General features: G+C 38.2%; 1 protein-coding gene across 14 annotated transcripts in view; it reads left to right on the top strand.

The window, feature by feature from the left end:
• tns1b (tensin 1b) overlaps positions 1 to 22,983 on the top strand; it is a 209,655-nt gene that overhangs the window by 121,044 nt on the left and 65,628 nt on the right. For 13 of the 14 annotated variants that reach the window (XM_026911046.3, XM_026910984.3, XM_026910978.3 and 10 more), the window contains 2 exons: positions 6,798 to 6,836; positions 19,052 to 19,093. In XM_026911046.3, the coding sequence (XP_026766847.2) occupies positions 6,798 to 6,836; positions 19,052 to 19,093 (81 nt within the window). Of the gene's footprint in view, positions 1 to 6,797; positions 6,837 to 19,051; positions 19,094 to 19,282; positions 22,907 to 22,983 lie in introns of those variants that run through there. The other variant, XM_026911011.3, reaches the window with a different exon arrangement.

The raw sequence follows: 22,983 nt of genomic DNA, 5'->3' as shown, positions 1-22,983 counted from the left end.
ACTGCTGGTCTTGGGGCAGATTGTGCCACAGGCCTCATGTTCTTCTGAATGATTTAGTGATGGTGCATCATTGAGCATGTGCAGCACAGACGCCACTCCCTGCATTGCCGAACAAAATATAAAATATTTTTCTGGGAATGATAGACGGGAAGGGGGTGGAGGGTGGGTTGGGGTGCATGTGAATAGGAGGCATGGGAAGTTCTACACAGAGTTCTAAACCGCCCCAATAACCCCAAACCCTAGACCCCTCCCTGTCCTAAACTCATGTGCATGGAGCTCTTATCAGACGTCGTCTCTCTGTGGAATGTTTATATGAAGCAGGCCCATTTTGGAGAATTCAGCTTGGAGCTTGTTTGCTTTTGAATTTGATTTATGGACCTGGCAGTTAAATAATGGCAGGAAAGGCATCTCTGCACTGATACAACATCAGGGAGGCCTAAACTAAGGAAGCTGTTTTTCTAACCCAAAATGCGAAAGATTCTTTTTGGACCAGAGAGTTGTACTCAATCCTGGGTAAACATTTAGCACCATGTACAACTTCATGTCTGTGCACCATGTATTTGCAGACAGTATTTGATTGTTTGATGTAATATGTAATCTATCTATCTCAACATTCTTCTCCCAAATAGTGATAAGTGAGAAACCTTTATTATTTTATTTTGCTATTATTTCTATTTGAGACAGTATCACATCCATAACGATGATTGATTTGTTGGAGCAAAGCTGTTCTTGATAACTTATCTCAATGGCAATAGCCTCCATAAGTGAACTGCAAGTCCTCACCAGCCCATTAAGCGTTTTTCTCCAGTTCATAACTCTTCCACTCCAGAGAACTAAATGCCACTTTGACTGGCTGACACTCCTGTCTTGCCTCAACCTGCCACTCTAGCCTGTCTGTGCACACACAAATGTAAGGTGGTCAGTCTTTTGCGAGGCTTAGAACTGTGTAAACTGGAAGAGGTTGGGTGTGTAGCTGTATATAAGGCAGCAAAGTAGGACTGAGAGGTAAATAGAGTTGACTGACCTCATCCTCTGTTTTTGTTCACTTGTACTATTTTAGAGAGCTCTTGGGTTTCACCAATTATCTTCAACTCTTCTTCAGTCTCTCCTTTGACTACTAATCAACTTTTGACTTAATCCACATTCTATTGCTAGAGAGTCTGGTAATTTCTGTTACTGAATGTGGCCCCAAACTACCTAATTTCAGAAGACGAGGTTGTTGTATTGACAATGCAAATCCACTTGCTCATGACTAGCTGTTACATATAACACTTTCTATCAATTTTTAAACATGAACCTTTTTAAGAAAAGTGACTATATCTTGTGATCTGCAAACATCTGAGAACAACAGTGCTTAAAAGTTTGTTTTTCTGACCTAACTGAAAAGATAGCCAATCACATTGCAGCATGCAAAATTTGGAAACTAGTGTTTGATCGGAATCAGATGCGCCAAACTGTCAGAATAGTTTGAATAAATTCTGACTGAAAATCGTACTACTGATAAATGCTTGAATTTTGCTGTGGGTGACTCCTACCTCATGAACTATTTTCTGAAAGAAAAATGATGTGTTTTCATTAAATCAGTGCTGGCATTAGAGGGGGAAATACACTAATCTGTTACTAATCATCTATCTTTTGTTTTATTTGTTTGTTTGTTTTTTGGAACTGGGTTGAGGAAAAGATGATGAAAACACAGCACATTTTCAAACACAATTTTTTTTTTTTAAATTTGGGCCTCATCCTTTCTTTAACTTAGTTTCATAATGAACAATAAACAGATGATAAATAACAGATTAATGCAAAACCCCAATATAATATAAAATAATGATTGCTCTTATAAATGAACATCATGACTAGAGTTTATTATGTCAGTAAAATCTCCTTTTTGTAATTTTCTTTTACCTAAACTAATAAAAACATTTTAGAAACACACTGTGCATCTGTGCTCAAAAATATGTTGGCCAGAAACATTTTGAGAAGGCTGTTGCTTCATGTTTTTCACTGCAGAATATGAGTGGGGTGAACAAGTGGGACAGGGAGAGGAGGAAGGGTTGTACACTCAAGAAGGCAGGATTTTGGATGAGCCTCCATGCTGTCCCATGGATATTATTTATTCAATAAATGTGTGTTTTTTTAATTCCCTTTGGCACTTACTACTTTACCTGTTTTTGGGTGATCGTTCTGGTTTTGGTTATGGAAAGTGGATGTGATTTGGACTCTGAATATTGGCAAGAACGCTTTTCAGCAATGGCGTGCCAGACGCATGGATTATTTCAGCCTGGATAAACATGAAAGTCTGCATGAAAAAAGCCTGTGTGTTTATGCAAGTGTGGAGATCTAAGATCTTAGTGGCCATGTTTCTATTGTCCGCCATGGCTTGACCTCAACAGAGTCTTATTTCCTGCTCATGACTTCAGGGGACAGTTGAGAAAAAACACAAGCACATGCATGTTGTACTTGCCTGAACTGGCTGAGGTTGAGATGGTAAATATTTGGAGATAAGAGAGTGTTTTTCCCTGGAGAAAGAACGAGAGTATCTAAAGTGTGCTATACTTTTCTGAGTATAAGTTCTCAATGTACAATGGATCTTGGTTTAATTTAGTTAACATAAGCATGTAAGGAATGTCAAAACATAATTACCCCTTATTATACTACACTCATTTGTACACTCTGATAGTATCAAACATGTGCTTCCACCCTCTCTTTTCCTCACAAAGAGAATACAGAGGCTTTGTTTTGCAGTGCAAGCCAGCCAAGAGGATTACAAAGTTTTGGTGCACGGTTTCCCTTTTCCACCCTCCAAAAAAATCCTGATCCCAGCCAGCTGATTAGTCAACTGACAGACACGGAAAGAAACAACAAATGCAATGCAAAGCATCTCTTCTTATTAACATGATTTGTGAATGCTTATACTGTAACAATCATCTAGTCATGTTTTATGTGGAAATATATTGTTTCTTCTGTTGTTGACTGCCTTTGTGATTAATTCTGTTTGATTACATGAGCTTGTTTGAGTTACCTAGTAGTTACAAGCAAACAGCATTTCCAGGTGATTTCTGGGCATTGTTTTGGGCAACCTGGGCAATATGGTACTAATTAGAGACTTAGATTAGTGTAATTAGTGTGGTTTGGAAAATATGTACCAGGGGCTCCACCTTAACACATACAACTCAGTATGGAAATAGAATTGGAGGGAGGATACCAGAGGAAACATGTCAGCAGTTTTAAGGGAGATCTGAGTTCTCATGAAGACTCTGATTAGCCCTTAAGCCATAGGCACATAATAAAGATAAACGCTTTCAGAGCTCTCAGGGGTGCTGTGAGGAACATGAACTAGCTGGCCTACTCCAGGTCAGTGCAGAGAGAGAGAGAGAGAGAGAGAGAGAGACAGAGAGAGATGGTGAGAAATTTTAGTCTGATGGTGAGAAAAAGATTCAATATGAAAAATAAAAAAAGGTGACCCAAGCGGGCTTGTCAGTGACTCAGATAAACCACACTAACCATGAGCTTGTCTTTTATCCTTGTGTGAGAAAATGTCGACCCTCTCTTTCTCTCACTAAAGAATGGTTCTTGGGTGTTTACATAGCTGTGGTTGCCCAATGATAGGTCTGTGGTTGCCCATTCACCTGTGCCTGTGTTAGAAGGGTTCCTCCTGGCTTCCACGTGGGCTTGGAACAGCTCTGAGTACTGCTGCTGAGGAGGAACATTGGTTCTGTGCCATAGAGATAAGGTGATACTTAGCTGAAATGTAAGAAACTGTCTAGAATCTCAATAATGTGTGTGGGTGCAACTCACCACTGAATCCACCCATGTCTTGTTTTGACGCAGGAGAATAAGTAGGAGTTAAGACATGCATGCTGATCTTTTGGAACATACAGTATGGTAGTGTTCTTTCATTCATCTACTATTCAGTAGCTATCTCAATGTCTAGAAAGATGTCTACTATCTCAAAGTGTTTGTAAATTGATTAAAAGACACAACAAATGGTCTGACATGTCTTAATATAGAGATTTACCTTTATTTTATTTTTTATTTTATTTGGCAGCCATTTTTTTAATGATTTACAACTCACACACAGAGTTGAGCAGGTTAAAGAATGCCAAGGCTCCAACAGTGACACTCTAGAAGTTCTTGCCCAGAAACTTAATCAGTGAGCTACCACTGGCTCAAGACATGATATCAGTCCCAACAGCACAGCACATTCCCACATTGTACCCACATCATACCAGTTTAGTTAGGTTATGGAAACAGATATGGGTTGCATGTCACATGCCATTTAAGATTACTTAAAAAGGGAGAAAAAATAGGCCCGTCGATATTCGCAGAACATTTAGATAGTATCATGCAAGATATTAGGACCAAGACATGGTGTTGGAATAACTCAGGTGGAGGAGCTGTCATCACCATGGACCCAACTGCAGATCTGAGGCAGGTGATGGAATTTCAGACTCGGATAGCTCAGATAGGCAAAGAATTGTATGTTAAGCACAGTGTCTGTTAAAGAAGCCTGAGTAAGTGCTTTGTTGGGCTCAGGTTTGCCTTTGGCATAGTCTCTCTGGGGGAACCCTTAAAGTTTCCATGTAAAACTTTACAACTTACTGTAAAGAGAGAGGGGGTTCATTGTGAGAGTCTATTATAGAAGCTAACAACCCTAAACAAACCTTTGAGCAACACTTTTTTATCTAATAGTGTATAGCCTCCCCTTGGGTTTCTGCTTGGGTTTCCTCAAGGTTCTCTGGTTTCCACCCACCTGGCAAAAATATGCTCTGGATAGATTGGCCACTCTAAATTGTGAACGCATGTGTTCATGGTGCCCTAAGATACACTGGTATCCTATCCAGGGGATATTCCCACCTCACACCCAGTGTTCCCAGCATAAGCTCCAGAATAAAAAGGTTACTGAAGATAAATGAATGAATGAATGAATGAATGAGTGTATCATGATGGTTCAATTATGTGATTGGATTTGATCCTACATTAGCATGTGTCTTATGCTTACAAATCAGGACTTGTGGAGAAAGATAAGCTAGAGGCAAGATTGAAGGAGATATAATAGTGCAGTAATGCCTCTACACTATAAAGGCTTGTAGGCTGCTACTGAATAGGTTGAAAGTGAGGTTATGTTTAAGGCATGAAAGTGCAAGTTGCAGAGATAATGCTTTGGAAGCTTCTGTAATTGTAAATGCCTAAGATTTGTATGTAATGAAGGTGAATCAAATTTAAAAATAAAATGAAAAACTTCTTTTACAAAATTTCACTCTTTACACTTTCCTCAGTGTATTCTGTCAGATTACATGTCTAGTACTGAAACCGAAATGAAAAGCCCCCTTATTTTTCATTTCCTGTTGTTCATAGTTTTTCTAACCATTGTGTTTATGGTTCATTTAGATATTCTGAAACCTTGCAGAGCTAGAGATTGATAGTGTTTATGTATTTCACACACCCACATCCTCAGCTGAAATAACATGTTTCGGTAGGAAATATTTTCACTCATTCTCAGCCTATTTCTCCTGGAGACATTTACGTTCAAAACATCCTGTTGGTGTTCTAAAATGAAAGAACACACAATCCTGTCTTAATAATTGTTTAAATAATGTAGCTGTCAAAGTGGAATTTTAAACAACTGCAGCTTCTTTGGACCTATTTTGCAGAATAATCCAATTTCACTCCTTTTCTTCTTTGTCCAGCAAATAAAAACAGATTGATATGAATAGTCTTCATCTAGCATAGTTGTTTTTGGACTCGTGAGTCTTAACTGGTTAAGACTTTGGAGGCGAATGGGGTAGTTTGTTTACGTTCTTTGTCCTCAGGTGATACCTGATCCGAGATCACAGATACATACCTGAGAAACCAGATCTCACATAATCAGAACTTGGTGCATGCGAGGATCTTGTGGAGATCTTGATTTATTTTATTGAGACTGCACCCAAGACGACTTTCAAATAGTCACATAAAAAAATAGAAAATTTAACCTTAAAGCCAGGCAGTTAAAGGTGCATGTGTGTATGTGTATACACATATTATAGAGATCTTTCGTGCATGTTATGGAGTGTTCCTAAGGACAGCGCTTGACTGCTTTATATTTTCATTGCATATATGGGTGAACTTGGAATGTGCAAGTGCATGGATGAGATTACATAAGCACCATTCAACCCAGGCTGCTTTTGTTTACCTTCTTTGTCCTGAGTCGTAACCTCTGTCCTTGAGTGACGTGAATAGATGCTTTTTCATGTGAAGTGACCCAATCGGGAATCGCAGAGAGCTGACGCCGTGCATCCTGTTTGGGCAAGTCTTCATATCCAGATCTGTTACCATATAGTTCATCTTAATGTTCTAATTACAGCCAAGCTCTCCTCTATCCTGTTTATGGAGCACAATGGTCATTTGTTCATTGGAGGCACACAGACTGGCGATGATTTTAGCCAGAGCACTAATCTCATTAGAGAAAGCAGATCATGAGCTCCTGCAAACATAAATCGTCTTTAAACATCACTGACTTCCCAATCTCCTTTGCAAAATAGTGAAGGATGCAAGATCCAGAACTAATGATCTTTTTTTTTTGCTTGGATGATTCAATAATTTTTGTTCCACTTGTAGTATATTTTAGATAAATACACCTCCTGTCCAGTGTGCTTAAAATCTTTTACACCATGTGAGAATTAGAATGAGTATTTTAGTCTCATGTTTCATGATGTCCAAGGCTGTTTTCAAATTTACAGAAGTATGAGTTATCTCATTTGTTGCTCATTTGTTAAGTATACTGCCAACATCTTAACACTTTTTTCATTATATTTCAGGTTTCGTCCTCCTGTGTTCCCACTGCTAACTATGAACTGGTAAGAATATCTCTGTTATCAGTGCAGCAGTCTTTTCTTCTTCTTATTTTCTAGGATATTTTTGTATGAGGAATGTACTCAGTAAATCACATAGATAAAAAGGATTACCTGTTTTGGAAATTAGCAAGAAACAATCCACATTCATATTCACAGATGGATTCAAGAAGTCAAATCCAAAAGACAAGGCCAGATAAGCCTGTAGGGCTAGCGAAGAATAAACAATACCTTAGAATTCTTTCCCTTTTTTGGTTGAAAGTGTGTATTTAGAGTATTATAAGGCTTTTTTCCCCCTTGCTTGCACTGCTTGGACACCTCTGGCAACATTATTTTTACCTCTGGCAACATAGTCCTTGGTGAACATTACCATTTCTCCACTTTCAATAAATCTTAAGTTGTTTCTGGCTCCTCAGAATGACTGATGTTTTCACATAAATCAAATTTAGATAATTTTCCCAATGTCAAAGAGATATGCGCCTTTTTATTTGAACCATTTTCAGTTAATAGAAGGGGTTTTGAACAAAGCAGATCACTGGTATGCAGGACTGATGTCTACCTGCCCAGATGAGCAGTTCCCTCAGGCAAGAAGTTGGGCAATCTTTTAAAATCACCAGTGTTGTCCCAGTGAGGAGAAGAGAAAAAAATGTTTACTTGTGAAAACCTGACACTACTGAAGTTTGAAAATAAGCATAACTCTCGAGGACAACAGCGGCCAAATTTTCTAATGTAATACTTGGACCAGCTGTCAGAGTATAAGAGCTGAATTTATATTAATGCAGATCAATGCAGTTGAGACTTGACTCAACTTAAAACCTGCATGTTAGACTATAGGTCTTTTTAAGGGACTGAATGGAATCTGTTTCTTTTTATTGGAATTTTACAACAATTTACAATTCTTCTGCTATTTGATCAGTTTAGGATCTGATTTTTTGTGTCAGTGTATGTTACAGAATATGCAAATGCACAGGTATCTTATTTATTTAAAAGGAGTCATTTTGTGAAGCTTGCATTTGCAAAGTGAACAACATTTAGAACACTAAGAGCCACAAAAATAGTTCCTTGTCAGTAGAAAAATACCTGCTTTGGAGCAGGAGCCACAGAGGAACTACAATCATCTCAGGTTCCCCGGCAGAAAATTGCATTTGCCTAAAGCATAACAGATAAGGTCTGAAATCGGTGTCTTATTGTATCTCATAGTATATTTTCTAAAGAAATGGTCAGTGACTTAAGTAAAAAAATTCTGTCAATATTTATGCAGGTAAAGTTATGTGTATTCAGAGGTGGGTTACACCTCTGCTTGAATCAGTTATCTCTTTCACGTCTGTGAGGTTGCCAGATTTTTCTTGAACAGACGTGTCTGAGTAAGGTTCTTCAGTAGTGTCTAGACCACTGCCTTTTTTTTAATGCAATTACTTACCTTTACCTTTAATCCTGAAAAGGATCAAAGATAAAATGTGAAATGAAGAGAGATTTGCCTTTTTTTTTCTCCCTTTGCTGTCAAATGTAATATGATCTTAAAAAAGAGCAAGAGAATATTTAAAATGAAAAATCAAAAAGAGAAATATGATGATATATAAATGAGAAGATTGCAAGCACTGAAATAAACTGACTAATTTAAGAGTCTAGTTTATTGCCAATATACTGCTTTAAGAATAGTCCTAGTTGTAAACATCATATTAATCCATGCAAATGTGGTTTATTTAATCCTAATGTTTTGAATTCTGTTTTTTATGTTGTGCTCTGATAGTTAATTGCATGCACAGCTATAATGTAGCCACAAGATACTTATTCAAGAGTGATGAAATTGTAATGTGGGCATGGAATGTAGGCTATTTTATCATACTTTTATTTAGCTGTTTTTGAGTAGTGGCAATGTTGTGTGAATTCGATGCCGTCTCCTGTAAAGAAAACGTGTCCATGGTATGAAGGATAAGATGACCATGCTTACACTGCTACACTAATAGCTCACGTTAAATAAGCATAAAAATCCAGTTCTTGAGAAAAGTAATGTCTCCAATTAAAATGCTGTCTCCTCTGTGGGAAAAAACCCATTTACTAGTATTATTAATTAATTAGTTTAACTTATTATTAATTAATTAAGAACTAAACTCAGAACTGCGTAACTGAAACACACCTATTTTGAGCAAACTCCATGCGATGTGCGCAATTCTCAGGTAACTTAAGTCTATAGTTACATAGCTACATCTGAGGTTTGAATACTGAAATGCGTAATTTCAATATTAAATCCTCACTATGTGCGCTTAACTCTGAACATGACCCAATATTCCTGTAAAATGATACAATGTGAGTGGAATCAGAAGGGTGAGGGCAGCTTTGCTGGCTGCTCTTGACTCCTTGTTTGGTGAATTCCTGAGTGCTGAGGGGATGGATGAGTTGGATGCTGCATGGAGCTGTGATTTACGTACACCTAAACACACATTTAGTCAGAATGCTTTGAATCGAAAAGTAATCTACACCAGTTTCAGTTTAATTGGGTAAATTCAGACATGACTATATCAGACAAGCCGGCTATATCTGAGGCATTGTAAAGTTGTTGGTAATGCTGGTGTAGTGTTTGTCTTCGACACTCCATCAGGAGTACGTTCAGTGTGTGCTGTGGTGCTGGCACACTCACACTGCCAGGATGCATTCCAAAGACATGCTCTCATGTTGGCCAGCTCTTCCTCTTAAAAGCCAGGATGGTGCACTTGCCCACAGAGAGACAGGGAAAGAGAAGGAGTGAAGGCTGGAGGACTATCGTTTATCTAGATTGTGTTTTTTTTTTTTCCCATGGCATACATCAGCATCACCCATGTTAACTTTCATGTTTATAGGTTGTTGATGCTGCATTGAAGCACTGGCATAATGACATATAAAACCTTATTGGACACCAGAGTCAGCACATTGTTTTCCAGTGACTTGCTTTCTAAAGATGGGCAAGATCTTTCAATTAGGAAAATGTTTATAGCTTCACATACTTGCATGCAGTGCCCAGTTACATTTTGTGTACAAGACCAAGCCAAGCAGCTCTTTATGATGAATGATTTTTATCTCGGCGTCATTTGTGTGCCCTTGTGCACATTGTTACTTCAGGCTGACTTTGCCAGAGAGATACACATACACAAATGTGGATTTGACTACACTCCACTTACTTCATGTTTTATGCTTCTTTGCATTTTCCACCAACACAGCTGAGATTCAGTATCTTATCCATAAATATACATATTAGAGAAATAGATAGCTCATGATGTCATGCCATACACAGTTACATGAAAAGAAACCACTTGGACAGAATACAAATACATTCCCTTAAAAATGCAGATATAATAAAAAATGGACAGGTGGACCATGTTTTCCTGCATGTTGTGCCAAAATATTTCATGCTTATCTTTGTCAGGTTTTATTCTTACTTCTTTAAAAGTTATGACACTTTAAAAGTTATGACACTGATGTTAGCAACAGAAAATACTTAGCTACAATAACTTCCTGGATTAGACTTATTTGACAAAGTTATCTCAAGCAAACTGACCCAATCATATTAAAAGTGGTAACTTTTGGAACCAAACCAAATTTATTAATATTTAAAATGCTACAGGCCACCATATTGATAGAAGGAAATGGTAAAACATTGGTTGTAGATTTTATTATTATTATTATTGTTATTATTATTATTATTATTAAAATAATTAAATGTACTTGTGCTTACCTCATGGCATAGTTGTAAATTGTGCAGTGTTGATTTGTTACATGTGTATTCATCAAGACAAAGTCCTCACATATCTGCCAAATAAAAACTGATTCTGAGTTTGGAGAGGTAGCTTCTGTACCCAAAATAGTAGTCACCTGTCTAGTTTTCTAATATGGACAGAAAACTTCTAATATGCACATCGTCTTATTTGCTTTTAACAAATGGCTTAACAAATTACTTCTTTATTTTTGCAGAACCAAGAACAATAGCAACACCAACAGGCAAAGTTAAAATACACAAATTGGAATTTAGTAGAGGCTGAAGCTGATTTCTTTCTAGCCCAGACTGTAGATGAATGCAGCTTATCAGTGACAGTCATGTCAACTGATTACACTTGGTGACACCCTGCATAGATTTTGTGTGCATTGTGGCAAATTTATTTCAGTCTGCTTCACTGACACATTCATAATACGTCATCAGTAGTGATTGAAAAGACGCAAGTGAAATAGAACAGCATGTATGTACCTACAGGTCTCCCATAGGTGTGTACGGCTATACTACAACCAAATATGTGCACCATTCTCAATCACACATAGGCAAACACAGACACACACACACACACACACACACACACACGTATTTGCACCCTGCTTTGTTCCTGATTCATTTGAGTGTGCTGTTGGCCATAATAGGCCAGAAGAGAGCGAAATGCATTCCACAAGCTTAGTGACAGTAAACAGGCCAGCGTCTCTCCTTGCTGGTCCACCAGAGAGTATATGTGTGTGTGTATGTTTAAATTTCAGACCCTGGAGAGAGTCTGTCTCTCTGTCTCTCACACACACTGTATACGCCACATAGTGGAGGGTCCACTGTGACGTCCAGCCTCTGCTGGGAGAATCAACATAAGGTCAGAAGGCAATTCGGGATGCTTCCATTTGCTGGTTCTCACAACGGCTGATTCTTCAGCTGGATGGAGGAATTCTTTCCATTGAGCTCTCGTGAGACATGCAACTTTCCCTGTTTACATGCTGGAAAGATGCTTTTTATGCCTGCTTTCACCTGCCCCTATTTAAACACGTTTGTGCAGCGACTATTAAAACCACATATTCGGATTCTTTAGTTTTTTTATTACTGAAAATATCACATATCATGAATTTTGACAAATATTACTTGAGTTAAAAAGTAACTGAGTTTGTGTGAGAGTACCATGAATGGAAAAGAAAAACATCATACCTGAAATAAAAAAAAAATAATGTTCTAATTTTGTTAAATAAATGGCAAATAGCCTATTACACTAGAGAGCAACAGAAATCAGGATAATGACTTAGATTAAATTACAATAATGGTCTCAAATGATTTGGAGGTGATTTAATTCTTATTTTTTCCTAAAACCCACTTAAAATTGTACATATGTGTGGATGCTATATCTAAAAACGGTGAAGCAGGTGATTCACTATTAAAACCTAAAAATCTGACCACTTGTTGCTGATGTAAGTGCAATATTGAGTAATATTTCCTATAACACTAACTTGCTCTCTTATTCTTGTCGTCCTTAGAGGAGACCAAGAGGAAACTAGCCAATGTCCTTTTTCTTATTTATTAAATGTTCCAGTTTCAGCTGTGCTGGCCTGAGCCACTTGTAAATCACACTGCTGAGCAGATAAGTAGAATAACATGTCCTTTTTAGGCGTTCATTGAGGGACACTTTTACATGAAACTCATGCTGGCCAGATCAAGCAGCTGTCTGCCTTCTCATCCAGCTCGTGTACACGGGTTTCAGATAATCCCATGTTCTGGATGATTACAAGAGTTTTTTTACACAGTGTACCCCACCTCCAACCTCTTCTGATAAACCTTTTTGGCATGCTGGAAAGAATAAAAAAAGGACATGTGCTCTCTCCAGTAGGAGGCACTGGACTATATAAAGAGTTTACAGTAATGTTAGATTTCTCCCACATCCTTCTCCCTTTTGTTTTTTCTTTTGAGTCCTGCAGATTGGATCTGCTTTAAAACTGAGTAAGTCTGTGTGACTAAAGCATACTCACTCTGGAAAAAAAAACAGGCTCCTTTTTTCTTCTAATCATTCATCAGACAAGTATAGCTATATTCATGGAGTGCTGTGGTTTGAGGAATTTTCATTGGAACATAAATCCATGCTTAACTGCTATTCACATGAAAGTTATTAAAATATCTACCTGTTTCCTACACTACAGAGTAAAAAGAATATATGATACAGGGACTGTATGGTTAAAAATGAAACCGAAATTAACTGTAATAAAATGTTTTATACCATAGCACTGTTGGATTCTGATTGGTCAGAAGGTGTATTTTTATAAGAACAGCTCTGACGGTAATTGCCGAAACAGGTTTATTTTATTGTTTCTATAGTAACATATAACCTATAGAGACTTGTACAATGGATATTCCACATATTCTAAGCCTAATAATGAACAAATGAAAAATATGTTGTTATTTAACAAATAAAAATGCATACTTGTTTATATGGTGACACTTTCTGTGAAGAGATTTTATTTAACATTTTAGAAGGAGTCACCAGTGTCAGTGCTTTGTAACAATCAAAGGTAAATCTGGAAATTTAAGTTTTCTACCATGGGATAGTCATGAGGATGGAGAACAAACTGCGATTTTTGCAGAACACTGTAGAAAAAAAAAACATTTTAGGAAACCTATGTGATGGGGAAATAAAGTACCCAAACAAAGACAGTATATTTAGAGATCCAAGTCAGGAGGGGAGGAAGGGAGTCAGAGAAACCCTAGCACACACCCAACATTTCCTCTTTACAACCCTATACAGAGCTGACCAGATGTGATGGAGAATATGAATGTGGATTACATTATAGTGAGGCATTCTGAGTTTATCCTATTTAAAGAAATGTGCCTGACTCAGAGTATGTATGAATGCTGCACACCTTAGCACTGTATGCAAAATGCATACAGAGTACAAAACATTTTTTACATTTATCAAAGCCTGATACAAATGTAAAATACATATAAAAATTTCAGAGAAATGGTTGCATGAAAAATTTAAGAAATGAATGTATAATATGTAAGGGACATTACAGGAAGTGCTGTTATAGTAAAATAATCAACGGCAGCGTGGTGTGATGAAGCCCAACACAATGCAGAGATACTGTTACCAAACCAGCATTAATTATTTTCCAATAACATCCATCCAGAGGCTCTTTTGTTACTTATACACCACACCAATTTGCAAATGATAATCTTTTATTTAACAAAGAATGAAATATAGTGCTTTTATCCATTTATAATTAAATTTAATGTTGTGGAACGTCTACAAAACAAGTTAGTTCCTGTTATCACTTATGTGATAGCAGTTATACATAGTCACTCCCTTACCAGCCTATCTTTTTCTCTCTTTCTTGAAGATGGCACAGACTCTTCTATACTGAACAGGCTGTAGACTGCACAAAACAAACTTTCCCATGGTTTTCAAATGAGCACTGCTTATTTTTAACTCTGGGCCATTTTTAAGGAGTCTCTGTTCATTGTTTTTGTTCCCTCCATTTAGAAAACTCCCTGTACCTCTTATTTTTTCCTTCTTCCAACATATGCTCTGAAGTGGGCTATAATTTGAGTCCCTAGAATCACTTACAGAAGTGGTAAACCCAAGTGATAAGTACAGAGCCACATTAGAGGCTCAGTGTCTGTACAGTCTGGTACTCTCATGGAGGTAAAAGGAATGAGTTGAAGAATGGCACTGCAGTCTCCACCAAGCTGGGCACCATGTGTCTTAGCTGTGGTTTGTGCTGAATTGCAGGTGAAAGTGCAGCATGGAAGAAGCAGTGGCTTGCAACAACCACTCAGACAGTCATTGTGCAACAGTACAATAGAAAAAAACTGTCTGGAAATGTAAGTTGAGCTTGAAGATTGACTAATATCTAATGAGTGTAATCAGAGGTAGATAGTCAGAAGACCACACTCAGATCACATGATTCAAAACATGGCGCCTCTTCTCCCTTGGTGTAATTTGTTTGAGCTGGTTAGAACACAGCAACTGAACTTGGATAGAGACCAAATCAACAGGTCCGAGAGTGTCTGAGCAAGGTGATCTTGGGCAGTTCCAAGCAAATTCTAGCGTGCCCTGACCTCAACCCCACTGAACACCTTTGGGATGAATTGGAATGTTGACTTCACTAATATTCTTGTGGCTGAATGAGCATGAATCCCCACAGCCAAGCTCAAAAATCTAGTGGGAAGCCTTCCCAGAAGAGCTTGGGTTATTATAACAGCAAAGGGGGACTAAATCTAGAACGGGATGTTCAGCAAACACATATGAGTGTGATTGGACAGGTGTCCACATACCTTTGGCCATATAGTGCATTATGGGTGCGATCGGCATTCAGCTAAATTGACCCATGAGACATAAACTGAGCCAAAAACAAAGCTGTAGCCTTACAGAAATGTAAGGTGTTCTGGATATTTGGACCATTGAATAAAGAGAAAATAAATGCTGGAAGTGATGCACAAATCAAATCAAATCATTTATTTAGTGCCGGCTCTGTGTTCTCCATGCTCTGCTGATTTTTGTGATATTTAGCCACACTTGGCAAAGGTTTGTTTACCATTTTCCATCACCGTATCTGAGCAATGAAAGAGTTTATGAGTACATTTTCAGCACTAACCAAACCAAAAACGAACCAAACAAAAAGAATCAATTTTGCTCTGAGTCAGACTCCACAAACAGACTAATAGTTATGAAAGCACCCTTAAATAATTTTGTTCCAAAACAAAGTCAAACCATGTATTTGTGAGTTGGTTGTGTCTTTTTGTACTTTATGCAAAAAGAGTAAATGGCTCCTGGTTTAAAAATGTTAAAGAGATTAATACTTAGTGGGATCAGAAGAGACAGTGAGAAATTGTATTGTATAGTTATTTTCAACAGACTTTCTTTTCCACAAAGTGAAAAAAATAGCAGAAATCTGGGTTTAAGAAAACTTCCCTGATACCGTGGAGGGAAGAAAACTAGACTCAAATGGAAAACCTATCCTCTTCTGAGTGACACCAAATTTGGGAATATTGATAATTACAGTATACAGTGTTACATCCCAGCCTAGGCTAAGGCCATAGCAGAGTGGCTAAATGAAGAAAAGGTTTCATGTATTGGTGGGATGTATCACTGCTACTATAATAAAGAAAAAAAAAAAGAATAGGAATATATTATACACCAGGGTAGTGGGCAACAATCACATTTTGGTTTTTATCTCTTTATCAAACAAAACCCCAAGCTAATTGCAAGACACCAGTAGCTAACTTCACTACAGAAGAATAAAACACAAAACAGACACTCTCTCCTGGTATCCAAAACACACATATAACCCCAATCCAGAAACAAAACCAAGTGAAACTCAGTACATATACAATATATACACAATAAACAAATATACAAGGATCTAGTAACTGAAGTCAACTGGGGAGGAGCAAATATCAAGGTCCAAAATAAGCTCTGGGTTCAGTAACTATCAGCAACAATGTATGAAGATAATGAGCATTAAGCTAACAGGATGAATTTGCCAAAGATTCAAATAGTTTTGCAGGGATAACATGGGGAAATAATGAGGGGTAGGGGAATCTGGAAAGTGTTTCTGCTGCCCATTCCAGTTTAGGCCACACCTACTTTGAGTTTAAATCCGAATACAGATACAGATATAGATACAGATAGCGGCAATGCGTTACACCCCTACGACACATGCGATATATATATATATATATATATATATATATATATATATATATATATATATATATATATATATATATATATATGTATATCAAAAAGATACAGAATGTTTGGTATGAGTATCTTGTAAATAGCAATCCTGAAATGAGCATGTTACGAATATCAAAATACAGTAGTGAGAGGAGAAGAAGAAGTTAAGCAAACATGTAGAGAGTGAGCAGCATGAAGCAGAGAGGGGTTTATGAGAACTTGGCAGTGTGGAGCGCTCAAGCAGTGTGAGGAAAGGGTGTGGAAGACCCTCGGCACCACAGTCATTAAGCACATGACCTCACACCTCATTGCAGCCAGCCTGTTCCTCAGGCCCTTACCACAGAGTCGAAGACTGACTGCCAGACTTGTTTCAGAGGAACAAAGCCTCGAAGTCTGGCTTATCGACAAATCCACACTGTGTTTTTGTTGCTGGTTGGATCGTATGTTATGCAGCTCTTCTCAGAAGTCAAAGAAAACTTTCTAAATCCAAACACTCATGTGTGAGAAGTAACCAGTGCAGGAAATAACTTGGCTAATGACCACAGGTTTGTAAACGATTGATGTGTTGACTCAAATACTTTTTTTAGCATATTATTTTTCAAGCAGGTTTGCACGGTGATGCAGAGGGTGTTGTTGCCACCTCAGAGCTCCAGGGTTCAATCCTAAGCATGGGTTACTGTCTGTATGGAGTTCCCTTTGCTGCAGAATCAGAGTCCATGGTGTGGAGAGAACTCAGTGTGTTTCATGCTGGATAAGCCTGTTGTTGATAAATTTTTCTGTGTTGTAGAGCATCATATGAGTTAGGGTAAGGGAACGGTTGTCCAATCTTATCCTCAACGGCCTGATGTGTGTGAAGGTTTTCATTCCAATCAGGCAGGAGCCACATCTGATTCCAACTGTTTAATCAGTGGATAGTGGCTTTTAGCAGACACAGGTTTGGCTTCTGTTGGTTAGAATGAAAACCTGCATCCATACGGGCCCTTTCTGGATAAGACTGGACATCCCTGGGTTAGGGTTTCAGTAGGCATTGGTCAGTTCCAACTCCATCCCTGGACTTTTGGTTCTGCAGTGAGGACTATCTCACCTTATACTTAGTATTCCATTGTGACCCTGACCAGGATAAAGCACTTACTGAAGTTGAATAAATTAATTTCACAAACTGCATTACCACTATTCAGTGCTATTCAGTGATCTATAAATTAGTGGTTTTAACAAGAATATTAGCCAACAAACTCATGGATCTGTGATTCATTTGTTCCTAAAAGCTGGCTAGTTTGGGGCTGAGATTTACAGTAACTCTAGAAGTTCTTTGAAAAATTATGAAGTGATTACTACTGAGCACACTACATTTAGGATTGCTACATTTAACATTTCATGCTCTTAGAGGTGCAGTCCTTGTGTTTTCACAGAGATTATATTTCTCAGACACTGAGACAGACAGGCAGAGTCTCTTGTGGAGCTGAGATTTGATGATTCACATTACATCAGTGACCACTCAGCCGGCGAGTGCCTCAAGTTTTGACTGAAGTAAAGCTGTTGTGAATTTCCTTAAAATCCGAGTCACAGCGGTTCATCCGTTATGTTCATTTCCTGGATGTAGTTCACCACTTTGATATGTATTCCACTTCACCCTCCTCCCACTTCCCATCTCTTCAGGTTCAACAGTAGTTTAAAGAACCACAGTTACCCAATATGAAAACAGAAGTATAGGTCATAACTATTACTTTCTCAGCTCTGTTTGGCGCTATTAAAATATTTTCCTCCGGATGCTTGTTCTGTTGAACAGGCAGAGTCGTTTTGCATGGGTATAATTCTAATGCAACTTTAGGTAGACTGAGTTGCATTGGCGACATGATGAGTTGCGTTGATGACATCATGGATCCAAAGGGTTGTAACTAGCCATAAATGAACACTTTGCTCTGGGCCAACTCCTCTGCTGAAGTCTGGGTTGCACTTCTGTATATGGTGCTGCTGTAGCCCTGGTCTGACTTTCTCTCTTTTTCTCTCATTGACTAATGGTGAAGCTATGTGGCCTTGTCTAAATATTTACCCAGGTTGTTTATCGATGCTCCTACACACTGAGCCCAGCCCAAGTCTGTCTGCCTTTCTGTGTACTTCTCTGGAAGGGACCTCCAGTGCATCAGACTTAATGTGCATACACACATACACTCACAAAACCTACATCACCTGTACAGTAATGTCACAAAAATTAAATAATTTGTACTTTTTTTTTTTTTCATTTAAAAACTTCAGAATTTTGAAAGCCATGGGTACACTAATGAATATACCATTGTATCTCAATGTAATCTGGTCATAAAGACCAGAGGGAGAAAGCAAATTTTTAAAATGTAATGTAACTCAATTTTACTTTAGTATCACAATTAAAAGTAGACATTGTCCCAAAGCAACTTTACAGAAATCTGGATGTAGATTTAGTTCCCTAATGAGCAAGCCAGATGTGACAGTGGATAAAAAATAAAGAAGAGAAAGAAACTTTGAAAGTAGAAATTGTTCTTCCTCATGACATCTGTTTAGAAAAGGCTAGATAATAGTAATATATAGTGGTACTGATTCCCTGTTGATGCATGTACCACCTTCCTGTTTATAGCTGGAAAGGCTGACCTTTATGGTTTCTCCTGAAGGGCAATAAACTGAAGCGGTGCTATGCCAAGGTGCTGGCACAGGGAATCACCTGCAGGCTTTTTCCACAGTTTGCCTCTTAGCTGCTTTCTTCAATCACCTGACCATGTTTCTCACACTGTTTTTTCTTATGCTTTTCAGGCTCCCAGCAACGACATCCCACTAAAACATGTAGAAACTACGGTAAGCACTTTTTAAAAGCAGTATTGGCCTTTTTAAAAGTATATATATATATATATATATATATATATATATATATATATATATATATATATATAAGAGTATATTTTTGTGTTTTAAGTGTTATATTTCCTGTTGTAATCTGCTCTACTTGATTTCTATGAAGTAAATATTGCTCGAAATATTATTGGTTTATAGCAAATATTTAGCTCTAACACTGAAACTGTTGCTATGAAGTTGCTGTGCAATAAAACGTACTAGTCTAAAAGTCATGCAGAAATAAACCGCAAATTATTGGTTACATTAGCTAAAGTCCGCCTCACAAAGAGCATGATGGACGCAGGCTGGTTTGGAGGAGGCCAGTTAAAACACCTCCTGTGTTTAAAGCAGGCCGAGGGAAAAGCTCCAGTGTTAACATCATGCCATAGCTGGGGCATGTGAACACGTCGCCAACAAACCAGTACTATGACTGCCTCCCTTCTGCCTGCTCTGTCTTCTAACACACAGCCAAAAAACACTTGTGCTTGCCTGACCACAGCTGCAGATGACTAACCATAGAGATTTGACAATAATTTAAATTGATTACAGACATTTTGATGTAGCGTTACATACGTGAATGTAGTTTCAGATTATGGCATACGTGAAGTATGAGTGCTACTGTCTTTGCATTGACAGTCATGGCTGTTCTTTGCACTGTGTAACAGATGTTAACAGCTGCTCTGGAGATTCTGATCTACACACTTCAAGCCTGTTTTTTTTTTCTTTTTTAGAAGTGAATTTTGGTCACTGCAATCAGTTTTCAGATTTGTTGGATAGGTTCCACCTGTAACATGTCTACGCTTAAAAACTGTAGTGATAAAAAATCTCAAAATTCAACTGAAAAATATGTACTGTTTTTGTCCACTCACAATCACCACATTATCTGAAATGTAGCAACTTTGAAGAAGGCCTAAGCTCTGCACAGTTGGTACAATTATTCCATGCCATATCATCACGATCTCTGGAAAATAGGGCATACATTTTTCTCTCGTGCTACTCGGAAGCACTGTTGCTCGATTTTAATCGGAATCAAGAAATAATGTTCCAGCAAACCTAATTCCAACAAAGACTAAAATTATGTCTTTCTCTTGACAGGATCTTCACATTGAAAGAAATATTTTTACTCTAACAACATCAAACTCAAAATCATCTAGATTTTTCAATTGAATTAAATGAGCAAACTTACCAGTTCTAGCTTTCTAAAGCAGTTCTTGTTGGACCCTTTGCTGGAAAGAAAACCTTCTGTTCTATGGTTATACATAGAATATTTAAGAATAACTCGACAAACCCAATTGTGTGCAAGATGGAACTGTTTTTATTTAAATTTGTCTATGATATTGCATGTGCATAACTAATGACCTGAGTACTCTGAGAACTGTTAGTTCAGACACCAAATATTCTGTTACTTTGTGCCTTTTGAGACAACCATTCAGAGAGCTGTGATAAAGGCTTAAATGAATTTGAGACCACAACTGCTCTAGGGATGAAGTGATTATAACTGTTCAATAAATTGTGGGCCAGGCAGTTATAGCAGCTCTAGGGAATGTAAGACGGGTGACCATTGCCATTATAGTGACTTTTGGACACCCATCACAGCTTCTATAGGCACTGGGATACATGCAATCATAGACATTCTTCTTCTCTATAGAGAATGTGACCGAGGCGCCTGTACCTCTTATGAGTCCTCTGCCATCGATCATTAGTACTTCACATAAGGCCTACTGCTGTGCTGTGCAACAGTTCAGCTGAAGGAGATGCAGTAAATACTCTTAAGAACTCTTATCCTTTAGAATATAGCTTACACACAAGTGGATGGATTTACTGCTTTGCATCTGTGTTTTATTTTCGCTGCTTGAGTGTATGTGGCTTTGTGTGTTTCTGTGGGAAATAATAGTTAAGTGTTGTGTAAGACTGGCTTCCCATCATACCCTTCTCTTTGAGCACTACACAGTAGTATAGGTTTTGACTCATTTTCTGGTTTGGGACTGGTTTGTACTAAGGAAGGAAGGAAGTATCACATTACAAATTGGGTGTTATAGCCTCTGGCCATGAAGCAGCCTATGTTTAAGAGAAGAAATAGAATTATACATAGTTGAACTTGGATTGAGCTATGAAACATTTTCATAGAGGGATAATCTTCCATTTAGTTAATTTAACATGAACAATGTTATCCATGTACACAATGTATACAACTGTGTACATGTTTTTCTGTGATGTATGCATTTCCTGTGTAATTTGGTAATCGTATTAGAAGTGATTTGCTTTCCTCGCTCAACATCCTGTGGGTTTAATAAAGAAAAATGAACCTCCCGCTGACCTCCCATCCCCATTTTTCAAACCATATAGCGCATGCTTCTCTGAATGAGATTTTACACAGGAAGCAAACCAGATCAGAAAGATTTAGCCAAGCAACATGGAGCACAGCATGCCAGTGGTTTAACCCTGCTTCTCAGATTGATTCCTTCGGATTATTTCAGGCTGATTACCCCAGACTTTCTCCAGTATTCCAAATCCAAAATGTTTCAAAACCCAGGCTTTGTTGGATGTTGTTGTGGATCAAAATATCTTGAGGTTGTCATTCATCATATTCCATTATTCTTGGCAAGGTACAGTTCGCTAGATCAGGGTATAGGCTTGAAGCTGGCCTGGAAAGGGTAGAGCATATGGCTGGTGTTAAAAGATATCTTGGTTCGATAGTGCCCTCAGTGAGTGTAATTAAACCTGCAACTGGGATATTTGATCAGATTTGCACCAAATGCTGCTCTATGCTCTGTCATGGACATTACAGTGTGGTTCTTCTGACGCCTTTGACTCACGTCAGCCTGCATATTTTTTTCTTGGATTATTAAGGTCTTAAGATCATATGACCTAATCACAGGATCCCTTTTGCCAGTGTATGGTTTGAGGTCTTCTGATCGCTGTGACTCATAGAGTGACTCACTTTGCAGTTAATTTTGATTATAGTGAACATTTTTAAATTTGGAATTACAGATAAAGTGGGATATTTATATTTACAAAGCAGCCATTTCGCTAAAGCGGACACAGGAAGAAGGAAATTGCATTGATGATTTCTAACTTTCTTTCTTTACGTAAACTTTTTGTCATTTTGACATTTGGAATGTGCTGAACGGAGCACCATTTTTTTCATACGATTTGGAAACTCAAAACTCAAAACTTTGTGCACAGGCTTATTTGTTATAGAAAGATGGTTAAAGTTGAAAACTCTGTAACCTTTTCCTTTGACACATCTTGAAGGGTGTTCCCCAGTCAGCTGCTTAGTGCCTGACCCACACGGGGTAGAGAAGAGAACCGAACCAAACTCACATGGGTGGCAACCAAAAACACACATCCCAAGAAAGAGGGAGGAGAGAAAGAAGTAGGGGCAGAAGGGAGGGGTTGGACGGAGAGATACCACACAAGCGAAAGAGGGAGGAGGTTGGAAAAGGCGGGAGGTAGAGAGCAAGAGATTGAACGAGAATGAGCAAACGAAGGAGTGAAAACAAGTGAAAGGGAGAAGGGGGAGTAAAAGAAAGAAGGAAAGAAGGCAAGCTGTGGTTTACTGTAGCTCTTGGCCAACCATGTGGCATCCTGTGAGAGGCACCGACCCAAAATAGAGGCTTTTTTTTCACTCTGGGACGGCAAAGCTTGCTGTAGGAGAGGAAAATGCAGAACGACAGAAAGCACTCTTTCTCAGCTATGAACCCCAGCGGTTCTTTACGGAGGCGCCTCAACTCAATACGCAGCGCCTGGCGCTGGAGCACGGGCTACCTGATGAAGGTAGGACCACATACGCTCTTCTTCGTCCACTTTTACAAGCTTTAGACCTCTTTTGTCTCTTTCACGCTATTCTTAGC

Source organism: Pangasianodon hypophthalmus, chromosome 5 (assembly GCF_027358585.1).
Source record: "Pangasianodon hypophthalmus isolate fPanHyp1 chromosome 5, fPanHyp1.pri, whole genome shotgun sequence".
Taxonomy (NCBI): domain Eukaryota; kingdom Metazoa; phylum Chordata; class Actinopteri; order Siluriformes; family Pangasiidae; genus Pangasianodon; species Pangasianodon hypophthalmus.
The sequence above is the reverse complement of the archived record's forward strand: the minus strand, read 5'-3'. Positions and strand labels throughout refer to the sequence as shown.